Here is a 15,983-nt window from a genome sequence, read left to right as displayed (position 1 = left end):
GAGTATATGTTGCTAAAGGTTTGCAAGCTTGCTCTGTGTGGGTTAGAGCAGATCCGATTCTGTGACAGACTGATCCACCGTCGCTGTGTGGAGAGATTCCACAGGTCTTTTTCTCCTGCTGCTGCTGTCACACTTTATAATGAACACATCTATCATGGTGCACATTTCCACCACACTGTCATACACTGCATTACCAGGGCAATCATACCAGTCACCTTAACACCTGCAGTCTCTTTAGCTCATTGTCATTATGTACATAATGCTAATTAGAGATAACCTGTGGAGATAACACCTTTTTAGTCTTTTCTTCAACAATTTTGTATTTCTCTCTGGTTTCTGCTGTTGGAATTTGGCAATTTCCCCATTGTGGGATGATGACTTTTATTGTGAACTAGTTGTATAAAACACAGACTCAAACGACAGACCACATATATTCCTTTGTGTGGCTTGACCTCATCTTCCCTACAAGACTCCCCTCCACTCCACTCCACTAGGTGTCAGTGTTCTGACCAGCTGACTTCTGGCTTTGGAAGTAATTATACACAGAGAGACTAAATGCACTCAAAAACATGAACTTCAGGTGTTGTTTGCATTTCATTGTTCTATTGTGTTGAAACTATGAAGAAAGTTTAATTAAAGTGAAAAAAAACAAGGCATTTAATTTTAATTCATGTAATACTGTGTGATGTTTTGTTAGATTTAAGGAACATTTCTTTAACTTCTTTAACTACACTGAACATAATAGTCTCATGTTAATTGAATATAATTATATGTGGTAGCATTTAATTAATAATGTTAATAACTTAAGAACACATTGGACTGTGTGTGGGGTGGCACGGTGGTGCGGTGGACACATACAACGGTGGTTGTATGTGTCTATGTGTTGCTGGCGACCCGTCCAGGGTGTACCCTGCCTCTCGCCCATAGCTCCAGCACCCCCGTGACCCCACATTAGGGAGTGAGCGGTTTAAAATGGATGGATGGATTGTGTGTGGATGGACTGTGTGTGGTTCTGGTGCTTCAGAGAATCAGGCATTTCATGTCAGAACATCCAGAGGAAGCTGAGCTGTTTAGGACATTAGAACCTAAAATCTTGATGAAATGAGTTTGATGAAAATCTAATTATTAAATAAACAAACTTATTCCTCGTAGGGTGGTGAGCTGCTGGAGTTAATTTCAGCTAATGATCAGCGAGAGGCAGGTTCTGTCTGGAAAAGTCCAAGTCCATCCCAGGTCCACACGTTGACCCGGACCAACAGTTCCAGACAGTTTGGACTCACTGCATTCTGCATGTGTACGGACTGTGGAGCAGGCATCACTGTCAGGGCCCTTTCCAGCCAACTCTGGACACACCTGCTCGCTGTTTCCTCTGATCTCACCAGGATCACACCCCTGTGCCACCACTAAAATACTCACCCAGCCCTTCACTAATGGGTCACTAACAATGATACTACCGTTTTTGGTGCTGCTTGATCCTGTTTGACGTGTTCCACACCATAGGACTATGTTTTTGATTCTGTTTTATTAAGCTGTTGTAAGAATTGACAGCGGGGGTTTTGTTCACTGTAACATTTTAGAATGAAACTTTGCCATAACCATGTCTTAACACTCTTACTAATCACGCTTTGTGTTGTGTGTTAGATATGTTAAACATGCAGAGAGCCAAACCTAAGCCACCTTTTAGTTGGTTATCTGTAACTCGTTCACAATCGTTGTGATCATTGATCATTCCTGCAGTCAGTTTTGTTAATTGCTTTATTATTTTCTTTATTGTTTCATAGTCGATTCAGTTGCCAACCAGTTTCAGTGTTCAGTTTAGAGTGTTTTTGTTAACCTCTCTGAGTTCTTCATTAAATTCCTTATTGAACTGACTTGGGTTCCGTAGGCTTCCTCAGATTCGTTCCGCAGGAGCGTTTGTTAAGATCCACCATCTTAGATGGTGGATCTTAACAAACCAGCAGAAAACAACAAAGTGTTTCTGAAATGCTGCTGGTCATGGAACAGTGTTTTTAGTAGGTGATACTCAAAAAATGTGGCAAAATGTTTATTTCAGTGATGCAACTTAAAAGGTGAAACTAATATGAAATAGATTCATTACATGCAAAGAAAGGTAGCTCAAGCCATGATTAGAGTGGGACACTTTGAGCGTAAAACATTGAACCTTTTCGTTTTAATTTTCTGAGATTGTGGATTTGAGGTTTTCATGAGCTGTAAACCATAATCTCAATTGTGAAAAATCATGACTTGAACTATCCTGCTTTGCATGTAATGAGTCTATCTCATATTACTTTCACCTTTAAGTTGCATCTGAAATTAATTAACTTTTGCATGATACATTTTTTCGAGTATCACCTGTCATTAACTATATTATGAAGCAAAACATGTACTGGCCACGCCACCATTGTGACAAATACCACATTATGACTATAATAACACAAAACAGAAATGCATATCTAAGAAGAAAAGAAACAAGAAAGAAGAATCTGTCCACTAATCTGTCTTAGAAATACATTTTCTCTATAATTTGAATAATTAACATTTTCCTCACAAAACTGGTGAATTTGCACATTTCCAGATCTAATATGTGGAGAAACCCAGGGAGGGGCTGCAATTTTGTTCTTGAAAGTTTCTGACCTCGAGTAAATTATTTTCTTATTTTAAGGAGCAAAAATGCAAAACCTGTAAAACTGATTGATCCAGAATTACAAGTAAAGTTGTAAAAGGGTTGAAATTGAACATTTACACCTCTCTTTAAAATTGAGACATGCTATACTCACTGCTATAAAAGAAATGTTCCTTTAGGACCTAATGCATTTCTTTGGGTGAAAGATCATATATAATGATGATAACATATGAAATGTGGTCAGTAGTAAAATACATTCTGCCAATTAAAGTAGAAAGATTGTCTGACTTATTATAAATATAGTAAAACCTCACCTGGTTCCTCACCAGCCAAGAACCTCACCCATGTCAATGGATGTGAACATGAAATGTACGCAACACATAAACTGGTAAAAACAGAAATGTCAGAAAAAGCTGAAAGGAATGAAATGTGTGAACTTAAAGGCCCTCCATCGTCATCATGGACGTTCCTCCTGTATGTGAAACGTCTTTGTTGACCCTAACCACGGTCTGAATGTTGGACCAAGCGGTGAACCTCCAGTTTATCATAGACCGTTTCCAGCTGGGTGCGGCCGTGGTTTCCTGAGGGTTCTGGGACATTTTCTCTCTGCTGGGACAAAACACAGGAAACAGGAGATGAGCTCAGCCTGAGCAGGAAATCAACAATTACAATAAGAATTAGGTCAGATGAGGCAGCAGCTGGAGCTCTGAGCCTGTGTGGACTTATTTGACCACAGTCTGGACTCTGCAGAACATTTAGGCTGAATATCATATTGTGATGGACAGTTTGCCGTTTTAAGTAGTATATAAATAATATAAACTGTTCTTGGTGAATGGTTTCTTTGTTTTTATTAGCCCATTCTGAATAGTGATGTCAGTCTGGAAGATGGTAGTGGTTATGGGGTGCCAAATGTAAAAGGAGCACCTATAACTAGTTTTCTCACATTTAACTAAATTACACAACATGTTTTCTCACATTTAGTTAAATGTGCAAAAGTCTAAATGTAAATGTTAAATGTTAAATGTAAATGTTAAATGTTAAATGTAAATTTAACTGGTCTAAGATCAGAGACGCGAACTCAATCACCTCACACAGTGCGCGCAAACCCCACCCACATCTGATCTGGAAACTTTTGTTTTTAGTCTGGACGTAACTTCGGCTAGCTAGTATAGTTAGCCAACTAATTCTACACCGGCGCCACAGAAATGTTCTATTTAAACATTAATGGTGTTTACGACAGAACAGCAGTTTGAAGCGGAGCCTCAGCCCGCACACCTGCCGTTACAGCCCCTTCAATCTCCGCTAACGGGAGGGAGTTGGAGCTGGCGGCCATGATGGCTTCGTGTGTTTGAGAGACAAAGAATCAAACTGTCCCACTGAATATTGGTGAGACACCTCAGAGTCCAGACACGACAGGAGACAGAACCACGGACCAAACCACACTGATAACACGTTGCTTAGCAATACAATCATCAGTCCTGTCAAACATTAGTGTGTGGATGTGAGGACTAACCTGACCGCGTGTGTCGTCATAGAAATGTACATCAGTGTACTGGACCTCTGTTTCCACGTTGTCTGGACCTGAACAGAGTCAAAGTCACAGTTAATGTTTGATTTCTCAGTTGAGCCTGACTCACTTCCAGCACATTTGTGGGTTTCTCCGCCTCCTGTCTTCTCAGTTAGAGAAGCTGCTCTGTTTGGCTGAGGGAGTGAGACTGACTCGTACAGAACAGAGGATTCTATATCTTTGCTTCATAAAGTCTTGAGTTGCTCCATGAGCGTGTTTAGGGTTCTCTGTGCAGAACATCTACATGTCGGTTCTCATCCTGCCTCCAGCAGTGACATCATCAGCCTCAGTGAGTCTGTGGCGTCGCTATGGCTGCAACAACCAATCCATCTTACAGATAATAAAATGAGTTGTCAATGATCATCTGCTCAGATCACAGTGGAGCCTGACAGCAAAATAATGCAGCAGGAGACGGAGAAGACTGTGACAGAGAAACTGAGACGGACCTGTAACAACGCTTAGCTGGAAATGCTACAATACAAAATACCAACTCATGCAGAGATATTTTATTGGCTGTTTGTGCATCTCACTGTCTCATCTGTTTTCTCTGTAGATTTTCTGGAAATCAGAGGATAAATAAAATTCTTATCTTATTCGCTTAATCAACTATGTAGCCAGTTTTCAGTCTAGACACCAGAGGATGTAAACACTGAGCGTGGGTACGAGCACATCACCAGTGGAGGTTCCAGGGAGACCGTTCTGCACAGCAGTGCATGAACGCACCACGTCTGAGTTACACTCAGCATGTGATGAAGCTCAGCTGCTCTGAAGGAAACTACAGAGGATCATAACGTCTATACCTGCCTTGTGCTGCTGTGGGTTTCTGGTTGTGGTAACGCTTCTTAATCATGATACCAACAATCGCAATGACGACCACAGACACAATGGAGACAACAATGCCAATGACTCCTGTTAAACACAAACACAACAGATCAGCCTGATGTACGACATGTCAGTGAATGAAGTGATGCTAGAACTCGTCTTACGACTCCGATCCTCCGGCTTCTCCTGGTTCCTTCCTGTGTAGGTGGGTCCACAGGTCTCTTCCAGGTTGACTGGTTCAGCCTTGTGTTCAGCGGGGTTGGCAGCCACACATCTGTAGGAGGATCTGTAGTCCTGCTCGTGTACAGTGAGCGACAGAGACGGAGCCGAGCTGTTCTGCTTCACCACCTCGTCATCTTTGTACCACAGCAGAGTGGTCTCCTCAGCGTTGACCACCTCACACAGCAGGACGCAGCTGTCGGAGCCAAGTCTGTTCACTGTCGGAGCCGAGACGGAGTCTGGAAGGAACGTGAGAATGAGACCACAACCTGGATCCAGAGCCTCCAATGATGATTTAGCCTCTAATCAATGTCAATCAGGTTCCTCTTGGAAGAATCATGAACCCTGACTGTAAACTATATGTAACTTGCTTCTATTGATCCACCAGGCGAGAGGAACTGTGGTCCATCAGAGTATTGGGCAAAGCTCTGCCTCATCACAGGAACCATATCCAGAACCTCTCTAACCTCAGCGCTGTCAGACCGACCCATGGGTTGGAGCAGCACCGTCCTAAGCAGTTCACTGAACACATCAGACATGATCATGTACTGGTCTGGGTCCATGACAGCTGGGAGGGAGAGTCACGGTGGAGCCTGGAGCTGTTGCTACAGCAACAAGAACTAAAGCAGGTGCAGCATCATCACAGCAGCAGGTTCTGTTCTGTCACAATGACTGACAGGCTCTGACTGTGAGGTTCGAGCCCGGAGCACAGATTATTTTAGGTTTGTCCTCCATGATCCAGTGGTGAATATTACAAAACCTGCATCAAAGGTGTCCTCAAACATCAAGAGCAAACAGTTGCCTTGAACAACCAGGGCTTCAAGTTACAAACAAAAAAAGTTGGTTCCTCAGAACCAGAGTTTGAATAAATACGGCCCAAAGATGACAAACAGCAACTCCTCCAACGACAAGAGTCACAGGATTAAACAAAAAAGAAGAAACTCAAGGTGGTGCATGTCAAAGATTCACAAATCATAGATTTAGAAATTCCAAACAATTAATCCTGACAGTTTGAGACAGACTTTAACAATAAGACAATTCCTGATAACCATGGAGACACTCAATCCTGAATGTTTCATCAAACACATGCTTTACTGATGCACGGTTACCAGATGGTGGTCATCTCATAAAACAGACACACACACACACACACACACACACACACACACACACACACACACACACACACACACACACACACACACACACACACACACACACACACACACACACACACACACACACATATACATTTATAACCTCAGTTGTACAAAAGCAGAAATGTTCAGCAGCTCTGTGCATCTTAAACATGAATATCTCTGTTTATTAACGATTTGTGGATCACTGACACATTCAGCTGAAGAAGTTCAGTCCATGTTTAATTAGTGATTCATTGATTGATGCATGTGGTCTGTTAAACAACGTTTTATATGATAATTTGTGTTTACACCCTGTGTCTGTGACAGAACCAGAGCAAAGAGAGCTTCTACAGCTGTAGACGGATGTATGAAAGGATCTGACAATGGGCAACTTCAAACTGAACCCATGCAAAAACATACACACACACACACACACACACACACACACACACACACACACACACACACACACACACACACACACACACACATAGCTACACATAACTAAATGACCAAACTAGTAAAAAGTAGTTCTGTTAGTAATAACTAACAAAAGTAACAAGGTTCTACTTTACCAGGAAACAAACGGTGGAGACTTTTAGTTCACTACTAATGGAGCTGCTCACACAATGTAAAGACGAACAGTGTGTGTCAGGAATGACAGGGATGAAGGACCCCAATGCACCGCTCAGGCTCAGACTGATTGAATACAGACGGAGAAATTATATCAGAACGACAAGCAGGAACTAAACAGGACTGAACAAAACCGGAAATAGAGAAAAAGTAAAACTGCAAATAGCAAAAACAGTGATTTTTGACAGTGACAATTCATGACAGAATGGACCCATGCGGTACCGACCAGAGAACCTGCAATACACAACTATTACCAAGTAAATAAAACAAACAGGCCAAGTAGGAACCAAGAACAATGCAGGCAGGAAATGAATTAAGTTACTGTACATGCGTCACTGCACAATGCAGGATTAACAAATAAAATACGAACAATAAGGTTCAATATTCTAACAAATGAATAGTAACAACGTTATTGAACTACGCAATGACAACAGGAAACACAAACCACAACCAAAGTACTGAGACAGAACAGAAGACGTCATCAAAACTGATGCTGAGATCCACAAAATAAAAGAGAGATAAGAACTGGACCAGAGAAAAGAGGATCCAGAACCAATGTGTAAAAAGTCATTAATAGTCAGTGAAGCTGAGGAGACAAACAGGTGAGAGAGAGACAGCAGTAAAATAACCTCCACACGTCAAGCCTCCCACTGACACCAACACTGCAAGAAAGAAAGTATGAGTTATTATTATTAGTGGTCAGTACATGAGATAAAACATCACAGCCACAAATGAGGAACCTGCCTGAACGTACTTCCCCCAAAGCGTGTCACACAGAAGACAGATAAAAAAACAGCCAGAGGATTTGAAGCTTCTGCTTCACTATCGTTTTGCCAACACAGCCTCATCCTCTGTTAATAGTCATTCAGATAATTTGGCTCTGTCCTAATATTCTCCCTTGTTAGAAAGGTGAGAACAACAGAAATAGGTCAATTTTACACCGTTTATAACAAAAAAAACTCCAACTTGCTTTACAAATAATCTGATGCCACATTAGCTTTTTTTAGCTTTTCTGACCTTCTGTTTGCGACAGAGAGGAAACTGATGACAAATGGAAGCCATGATACGAACGCTAACAAAGAGCCCAGAACGCTAAAGTCAACTCAAGGTCAAGGTCCATCTGTGTCAGATTAAACCATCTGTGGTTGTTTGAGCCAAAGTGACTTCATGGAAGACGGACACATCATTAAAGAGGCACAACGCATGGGACGATCAAGGCTTCTGGAGAGAAATGTGCTGCCTAGTGTCAGAGAGTGGTCTCAGTCACGGGTCCAACAGGACCATGACCCAACACACAGCTACAAGCACCCAAGACTGGACCAGAGCACAAACTATGAGCCTGATCTACATCTGGAGAAGGAGCTCAGAGCTCAGACTGGAGCAGTTTGTTCATGAGGAGTAAAACACCTGCTGACGCTGCAGAAATGATTTAATTGCAGTGACAGAACCATCGTTTTCATCCAGACCAGTTTAAAATGATTGTTTTCAAAAGCAGTGTCTAATTTGAATTGGTTCATTTTCAGTGTTTTTTAATAGATTACTTTTGTCAGTTTCAGGTTATTTCCACGACTACGGTGGATTTGCTTCATTAACAGAGAGGAACCAAGTACTTTGTCCACGTGTTGCTGTCAGATGTAACTTACCAAACACGCTGAGTTTATAAGCTGTGACACCACTTCCTTTAAGGTCAACAGTATAAATCCCTGAGTCGTTTTTCTGCAGGTCTGTTATTGTGAAGCATCCAGTTCTGTCGCTCCACAGAAGCTTGTTCTCATACATTTTCTCTACTATCTTCATTTTCCCGTCAGTCACCATGGCTAGAGCCTTTGCTTCATATATAATGAATCCCAGCTCCAGCACAGGCTTAGGCAGAGTGATGCTTCCTCCCACAGTTCCTGTCAGGTTCTTCTCAGCAACAGATGGGGTTAAAACTGTGAAATACACAACAACAGACAGAGACTCACCAACAGACGGTAACGAGCTCAATGGAGGCTGACGTCAGGAACCATTTAAAGATTTTCTCTCAGTAACAAACTACACATTTACAATAAATCAGGGTTACACATTTATCACTAGTACATCAGTACACACTAAGAACTCAGAGTAGAGGAATGTACCTAAAAAGGTACACAAACCTGTGACCCCAGCAGAACCGCACCAGTACCCAGTACTGTACTATTGCTGACTGTCAGCAGGTGTTTTGTACCTTTACAAATAAGAAAAGGTCCATTATTGTCAACTTAAAGGCCATTTCTGTATCTTGTGGGGTGTTTTTGTACTAAAAAGGTACACAATTGGGTACTTTTGTACCCCATAAGGGTACTGCTGGGACAACAACGCATTGTTTACTGTAAACAGTTTCTTTACAGTTTCACATTAACACAATGAACAGATCAGTGGAAAATCCAGTGCTTCTTTAACAGATAAACCAAAGTTAATGCTGTTCTTATTACTGCTTTGGTCATTAAACTGCTGTTATTTTAGATTAATTTCCTAATGTAACAAATATTCTACAAAATGTCCTTTTGACACATAAACGAGACCTGATGTTTTTAAAACAATATTAGTTATTATAATAATATCTCAGTTTCACTTTAGTTTGTGCTAATTGGGCTTTTCTATTTGAGCCTCAGGCAATAAATAACTCATGTCCTCAGATGAGACGTTTCCATCCTCTGTCCTCCGTCTATAAACTAATCATACTGTATAAAAGCCAGTGGGACGTGTCAACGGTCCTCCTGCTGTCTGAGCAGATGGACGTGTTGTAGTGACGGAGCCATGACAGTAACAGTGCGGTGCATCGTTAAAGTATCGCTTCGGATGATCGCCTACCTAGAAGCAGGAGCAGAGCTCGGACCTGCGCCTCCATCTCTTCACGGACGCAGGTCTGAACCCGCTGCTCATGACGAGTCCACCTGAAGCCGAGCTTTATGGTCCTGAAGCTTCCGTCTGGAGCTTCTCTGTTTTCTATGACATGGAAACAGAAAGATTGAAAACTGACAAAACAAGGGCGGAGTCTAAAGACCCCGCTTCCCGAAACATGAGCCGCTCCGAGACAGTGATGGGAAGTTCGGTTCTTTACAGATTCGGCTTTTGGCCTCGACTCCCTTAAAAGAGTCGGTTCTTGTTGCTTTTATCACTCTGCACCTTATGGTTTAGCATGATTTAGCAATATGTTTCTAAGCATTTGTTTATTCCGTGTTTTCAAGGCCAGTTTTCTATTTAAAAAAACACAGTCACCACTGTTTAACATTTAGAGCAGACCTTTAAATTAACAATTGAACACAGAACCACAGCAAACTAATCAAATTTCGCCCTCTCCTCTCCAGCCTCATGCGTGGATGGCGGTTCTTAGTCTGTGCAAGTTTGTTGTTGACGTTGCTCTGACACATATTTGCATTTTACACGTGGACGCGAGTTCGGGCTGTGGACCAAGACTTGACTGTTTGGTGTCGACGCACAGATCCATGTGGATCAGAACCAGAGCACGGTCGTCCCAGTCACTCTGATCATCTGAGGTTCTGAGAGCAAACCCGTCCATCAGGGTTCTGGAGGCACAGAATGGAACAGAGCTCAGAGCTGCATGTTCTGGTGAACACCAGGCTGATACCACGAAGCAGCTGCTGTGGAGCCTAGTTCCACTGCAGACACAGACCACACGCCTCTTCCTGTCACTGGGTGCAGACTGGTGCACAGTGTGTGTCCAGCAGAGGTCTACCACATCTCCTCGCACAGACATCATCGGCCGCTCGCAGCTCACGCTCACATCACGAACCAACAACCACAGGACGCTTTGTGTCAGGTTCCCAGGCTGCATGCGACTCATAGACGGCAGCTGTGGAGGAACCAGGTCAGCGCCTCTACTCTAAAGTCACAGTAGTTCTCCTTCTATTAATAAGTAGTGAATTATGTTAAATATACAGTAATGGAGAGTTTGTCTTCTTTTCAAGTCACAAACAAAAACTCTAAATACAAAACACAGTGTTAACTCCACACAGGTCTTTATTCTGGTTCTATATGTTGAATTCAGGCTTTTAACATGAAAATCACAGTACGTTTTGACTGATCCACTCATTGTTCTGAATTTAGATTTTGTGTTTTTGTTAGTGAGTTTGCCTGTTATTGGATGCCTCCATTGGAACCTGGTAATCAGGTTGTATAAAAATAGAAACTGCGTTTTTCAGGTGTTTTTATGACACAACTGAGGTTTGGTGTAAAAGCAAATACGTGAGAAGCAGCTTGAACTGCTGCTTGGTCTGTGGCTCCACAGTAGGAAGACGTTCCTTTCATTCTTTTTTGTTCATGTGTCATTGACAAGAGGAGCGTAATTGATGGACTGGATGCACTTTAAGTTAGTAGTTAAGTACATTTGCAGCATCGCCCACTATTCATATTACAGCATACGTTATTTCAGCAGACCAGGATTCCTAAAAAATAAAAGCTTGAATAAGTGAATCATCCCAGTGATACAGCTCCATCTTCACCTGTTCTCCTGCGTTGAGCTCAGAAAGAGCTAAAGAGAACAGAACGTGAACCTCCAACTCTGTATTGTGCTTCACCCGCCCACACACACACACACACACACACACACACACACACACACACACACACACACACACACACACACACACACACACACACACACACACACACACACACACTGTGTCTATGAGAAAGCTGACAATGAGCCTCTGATGATCTGCTTCTCACATTACACCCCCTCCCCCCTCGCTGCCTACTGTACAGTACGTACTGTATTGTTGAGCGGCCTGCATCATCATAATAAGTGACAAGGCTTGAATAAAACAAGTGATTTATTATTAATTTCTAAACTTACACATTTAGTTTAACAGATATGTTTAACTCAGGCTCAAACACAGACACCAACTGTAAACTCATGAAGACTGATGATGTGGAAGTACATCCTGCTGCTGAACAAACAGTGGCTCATCAAACACTACGTAACCAACAGAAGTTAAAGAGGAAGCACAACGCTCCCTTTTATGAGCAGCAACAGAAGGCGGCTACTGGACCACAAACCCTGATAAAAGACACACACACATGCTCAAACACGGCCAGACGTTGTAACTAGAGAGCACTGATGCAGTGGAAAAGCCCCTCCTCATCTCAGCCAGCTGTGTGGGAGTCCACTGTGACCTGTCCACTGTGGGGAGGCTGCAGGAAAACTACTGAATAAACAACTAGAGGTTGTTGTTTTATAAAGATGTGAGCGATAACAGTGGGTCCAGACACAGTTTCTCAACTGTCAATGTTAGTTTGTAAAAGATACAGTTGTTGTGGTTTAAATTGTAGTGTTTTAAAATGACACAAAGACTACATTCCAGTTATTAATCTGAACATATGGAGCTGTCATTTACTCTACTAGTTACTAGTTACATTTACTTTACTAGTGGTCTGTTTGAAAGGAGCAGCTGTCGTCCAGGAAACACAGCAGCGGTTACAAACATAGAAGTGGAGCCTGATATGAACACAGAGACTAATATTTAGAGTTCTCTGTTTAATTCATTGCCTGATCTCCTCCATCAGAGTTTAGTAACTACATGTGTTCCTTTAGGCCGACTCACTGACTGCAACCTGGTGACGGCTGGTTCCATTAGAAACAGATAGACAAAAACAGACCCTGATGTGGTTCAGAGTCGAACTATGCAGAAATAATGGACAAGCTCACACACGTTACAGGCTTGTTGAGCTGCTTCTGAGCTGCACCTACAGTGAAACATTTGCATGAGGAAATTCTGCCTGACAGCTCTGATAAAGTCTGTGTTCTGTCACATGGAGATTTGTGCCGTAAACATGGTGCTTTTTACTTCAAAGTGTGATTCTGTGCTGGAGACCAGTAGCAGTTTAAAACGTTTAAAACCCATCAGCCACTGAGTCCTTGTAGACTCTTGGGCCTTTTATCTTCACCTTTGGAAGTATTCTTTATACATACTGAGTCATTCTCTTCTCTCCACAACACACAGATTTAAGTGTGAAGAAGTCTTTTAAACCTCTGCTGGACCATGACAGACTGGTTATGTTTTTAAACTTGTAATAAAAACACTCAGATCTGGTCGTTGTGCTGCTTCGTCCTGGAGGCGTGTCACCAAAGTAGAATGAAGGACTTCTGTAGGATTCTGGTTCGACCTGTTCCAAAATTATCCTGGTTTATTGTTTGCCAAGTCAGCATAAGAAGCAGCAGCTCAGTCAACCTGGTGTAGATAGTTGACAGACCCCATTCATCGATCACAGAATCACTGATTAAACATGACCTAAACTCAGGGAGCAGCAGCTTCTTATGGAGAGGTAAAACATATAATGTAATGTAATGTAATGCAAAAACTGTAGACGTGTTCTTCAGCAAATTATGTTCTAAGGGAAAATCCAAAGTTCACATTTTAGAAAGTTGCATTTTTAGTATATACTGCAAGGTAATAATTTTATTCTTTATCTATAATAATGTACAAATGACAAATAGAAAACGTGTCTCATATTCTATTATCTTTACTGGTTTTATCACCTAATAAACAGCTGTCATGGGGCCATGGCCACCAAACGATGTGAGGATTAACCTCCATCCATCTTCTCTGCTCACTTTCTTTCTACGAGGATGCTGAGTCTCACTCTGCAGACGGCTTTAAGGCGGTGCTGCCACCATGTGGTGAAAGGACGAATTACCTGTCTGTACTTCAGCGTCGCACAGCGTTTTCTGTTGCTCACTTTACCTTGTTTATGCACCATTTACTGAGCTTTCTTCTGAGATGCATAACAAAAACATTTCCCTGATGCATCCATCAGAGATCAGCCATGATCATGCAGCAGCTCTGGACTGCTCCATCTGCATGATCTCAGGGAGAAATCTGGGTTAAAAATGACTCCAAGGTTCCTGTCAGTAGAACCCAGGATGAGCAGGAATGTCTCAAGATCTACAGAACACAACCCAGAAACTGTTATGTGATGTGTTCGTCATTCTGTCGTGAGCCCAGTTGTGTGTTGTGTTATACATATTTTTTCTATAATTTCAATTCCCTTACATTTTGCTGAGTAAAAATCACTAAATCTGCTTATTTCCTGATCTAATAAGGTGAGAAACCGGAAGTGAGGCTTCAGCGAGGGGAGTCTCATCCCCGATGCTGAAACTGTCAGTAAATGGGCTGATACAAGGCGTAATCCGTTTCTGTTTCACATTTTGTCTCCAGTAAAATGTCTGCAGCCTTCAGATGTATTCATTCTACACCATGACTTTGTACAACCTGCCTAATGTGTTTATCGATGTTATTGTGACGTGATTGCTTTTCTGATCGAGCTAAAACTGACGAGGGGCGGCTGGACAGGTCTGTGCCTCATCCAGAAGGGGTCGCTGCTGTAGCACTTTAACGCAGGGTATCCCCACAAACGGGTTTCAAGTTTCTAAAAAGACTCACTGAATGACTCTAAATAAAACAATTCAAGTGCTTGAGGAGTGAATTTGAACCTTAAGTGAAGTATGTTATCCCAATGAAGAGCAAACCTGTAAAACTGATTTAAAGCAGGATTTAAAGTTTTTAAAATGACATAAAACTTCACTGAGGGTCAAAATTGAACATCTACACCTCTCTATACTTTAGAATGAGTATGAATTGTGAAAAATACTGTACATGGAGGCTAAAGGTCAGGTCTCTTACTGCTATAAAAGATATTATCCTTTAAGACCAAATAAGTTCCTTTAGGTGAGATACAGTAGGTATGATGATAAAATCTGAAATGTGGCCAATAGTAATATGCATTCTGACAATTAAATAGTGAAAAATACACTCTTTTAAGGTATTATGATTGTGTAATCGGACTCCAGAGGACCTTGTGCCTCACAAACCATGAACCTCACCGCACGTCACTGGAACCGTATCTGTGGTCCAGGCTCAGGTTCAGGGTAGGGTGTCATCAAATAGGGCAGAGAAGGGTCCCTTCTGTCCCCCTCAGCAAGTAACCATTGTACTGTCCTGTAATAAATGTGTCGAACAATAAAACAATACAGTAAAAATACAACATTAAATTACAACATACCTTGTTGAAACGAGTGGCATAGTGATGACTCCCTGAAGATTCTGGAATCATGTACTGACCCTGGCCATTTGGCTTCAACATTAGTGAGATGTATTGCATCACATATTACCCAGTTAGTGGAAACAGTAATGAGTGTAATGGTCTTTACACCAAAAGATTCTGAAGAGGAAATAATAGTCACCTGCACATTGATACTGTGAAATGACTTTCCTTAACATAGTCTCCCTCATTGACTGAAGGAGCTTAAATAGACAAGTGGGTGCCATCGATGCACCCAATCACGTTTGGAAACTCTGAAATGGAAAGTTGCACGGAAAGTGTGTATGTTTGTGTGTGTGTGTGTGTGTGTGTGTGTGTGTGTGTGTGTGTGTGTGTGTACGTATTAATATGTCATAGATTATCATAGAAAGGAAAAATCTGACACTCTGTGGAATTCTTCTTTAATGACACACAGAAGTTTGTGGCAAGGGAACTGTACAAAAGTGTGCAGGACCCGTTTTAGTGCCAGACATACAGTACAAGCGGCTCTACACACCGTTGCCCTCCACACATGCTCTGCATCACCCAAATTATACAAAACACGTAGCTATGCACAGAATGTTTTCTGTGGTGTGCGCAGACCCGCCGTTTGTTATGTGTGAAATCAGAAGTTTCAAAAGGTTCGTTAACTACATTAACGATTCTTTTGAAAAACGAAAACGCTCCTTCAAATAGTAATTCGGTGAGCAAGTTGCTATGGTTACACACCCAGAAATTTACCTCCGTTTTTGGAACCGAAAGCTGAGATCACTTATTTTACCTGAGTATGTCACATATGACACATAACCTGTCATATAACCTGCTTTCTGGAACACCCCCATGGAGTTTCATTTTGAAATCCTGTCTGTTCCTCTCGCTCAATATCATTTCCACTACAGTAAGTTTCACGGCTCTTCTA

The 15,983-nt window shown here is 41.8% G+C and overlaps 1 protein-coding gene across 4 annotated transcripts; it reads right to left on the bottom strand.

Annotated features, from left to right (window-relative positions):
* Positions 1-1,737: 1,737 nt before the first annotated feature.
* LOC114851932 (SLAM family member 7-like) lies at positions 1,738-10,076 on the bottom strand. 4 transcript variants are annotated; one of them, XM_029143850.3, is made up of 6 exons: positions 9,836-10,076; positions 8,647-8,934; positions 5,177-5,470; positions 4,995-5,099; positions 4,137-4,204; positions 1,738-3,229 (listed from the first exon to the last, which is right to left on the bottom strand). In XM_029143850.3, exons 1-6 carry the CDS (start codon positions 9,870-9,872, stop codon positions 3,122-3,124), a joined length of 900 nt encoding a protein of 299 aa, XP_028999683.1. In that variant the 5' UTR covers positions 9,873-10,076; the 3' UTR covers positions 1,738-3,121. The 4 variants fall into 4 exon arrangements, with proteins under 4 accessions (XP_028999683.1, XP_028999674.1, XP_028999702.1 ...); XM_029143841.3 differs by having other exon boundaries at positions 1,738-3,232; positions 9,836-10,074; XM_029143869.3 differs by having other exon boundaries at positions 3,091-3,229; positions 4,991-5,099; positions 9,836-10,074.
* Positions 10,077-15,983: the final 5,907 nt, after the last annotated feature.

The sequence above is a fragment of the Betta splendens genome, chromosome 1, assembly GCF_900634795.4.
Source record: "Betta splendens chromosome 1, fBetSpl5.4, whole genome shotgun sequence".
Lineage (NCBI taxonomy): Eukaryota > Metazoa > Chordata > Actinopteri > Anabantiformes > Osphronemidae > Betta > Betta splendens.
This window is presented reverse-complemented; position numbering and strand designations above follow the sequence as displayed.

Bases quoted from the DNA above. Each gene is read 5' to 3' on its own strand.
- LOC114851932 (XM_029143841.3), bottom strand. From the start codon at position 9,872: ATGGAGGCGCAGGTCCGAGCTCTGCTCCTGCTTCTAG. The intron at 5,100-5,176 runs GTAAGACGAGTT...TGTGTTTAACAG, and splicing joins GAAGCCGGAGGATCGGAGTC to GAGTCATTGGCATTGTTGTC. The intron at 4,205-4,994 runs GCAGGTATAGAC...GACTCTGTTCAG, and splicing joins GAAACCCACAGCAGCACAAG to GTCCAGACAACGTGGAAACA.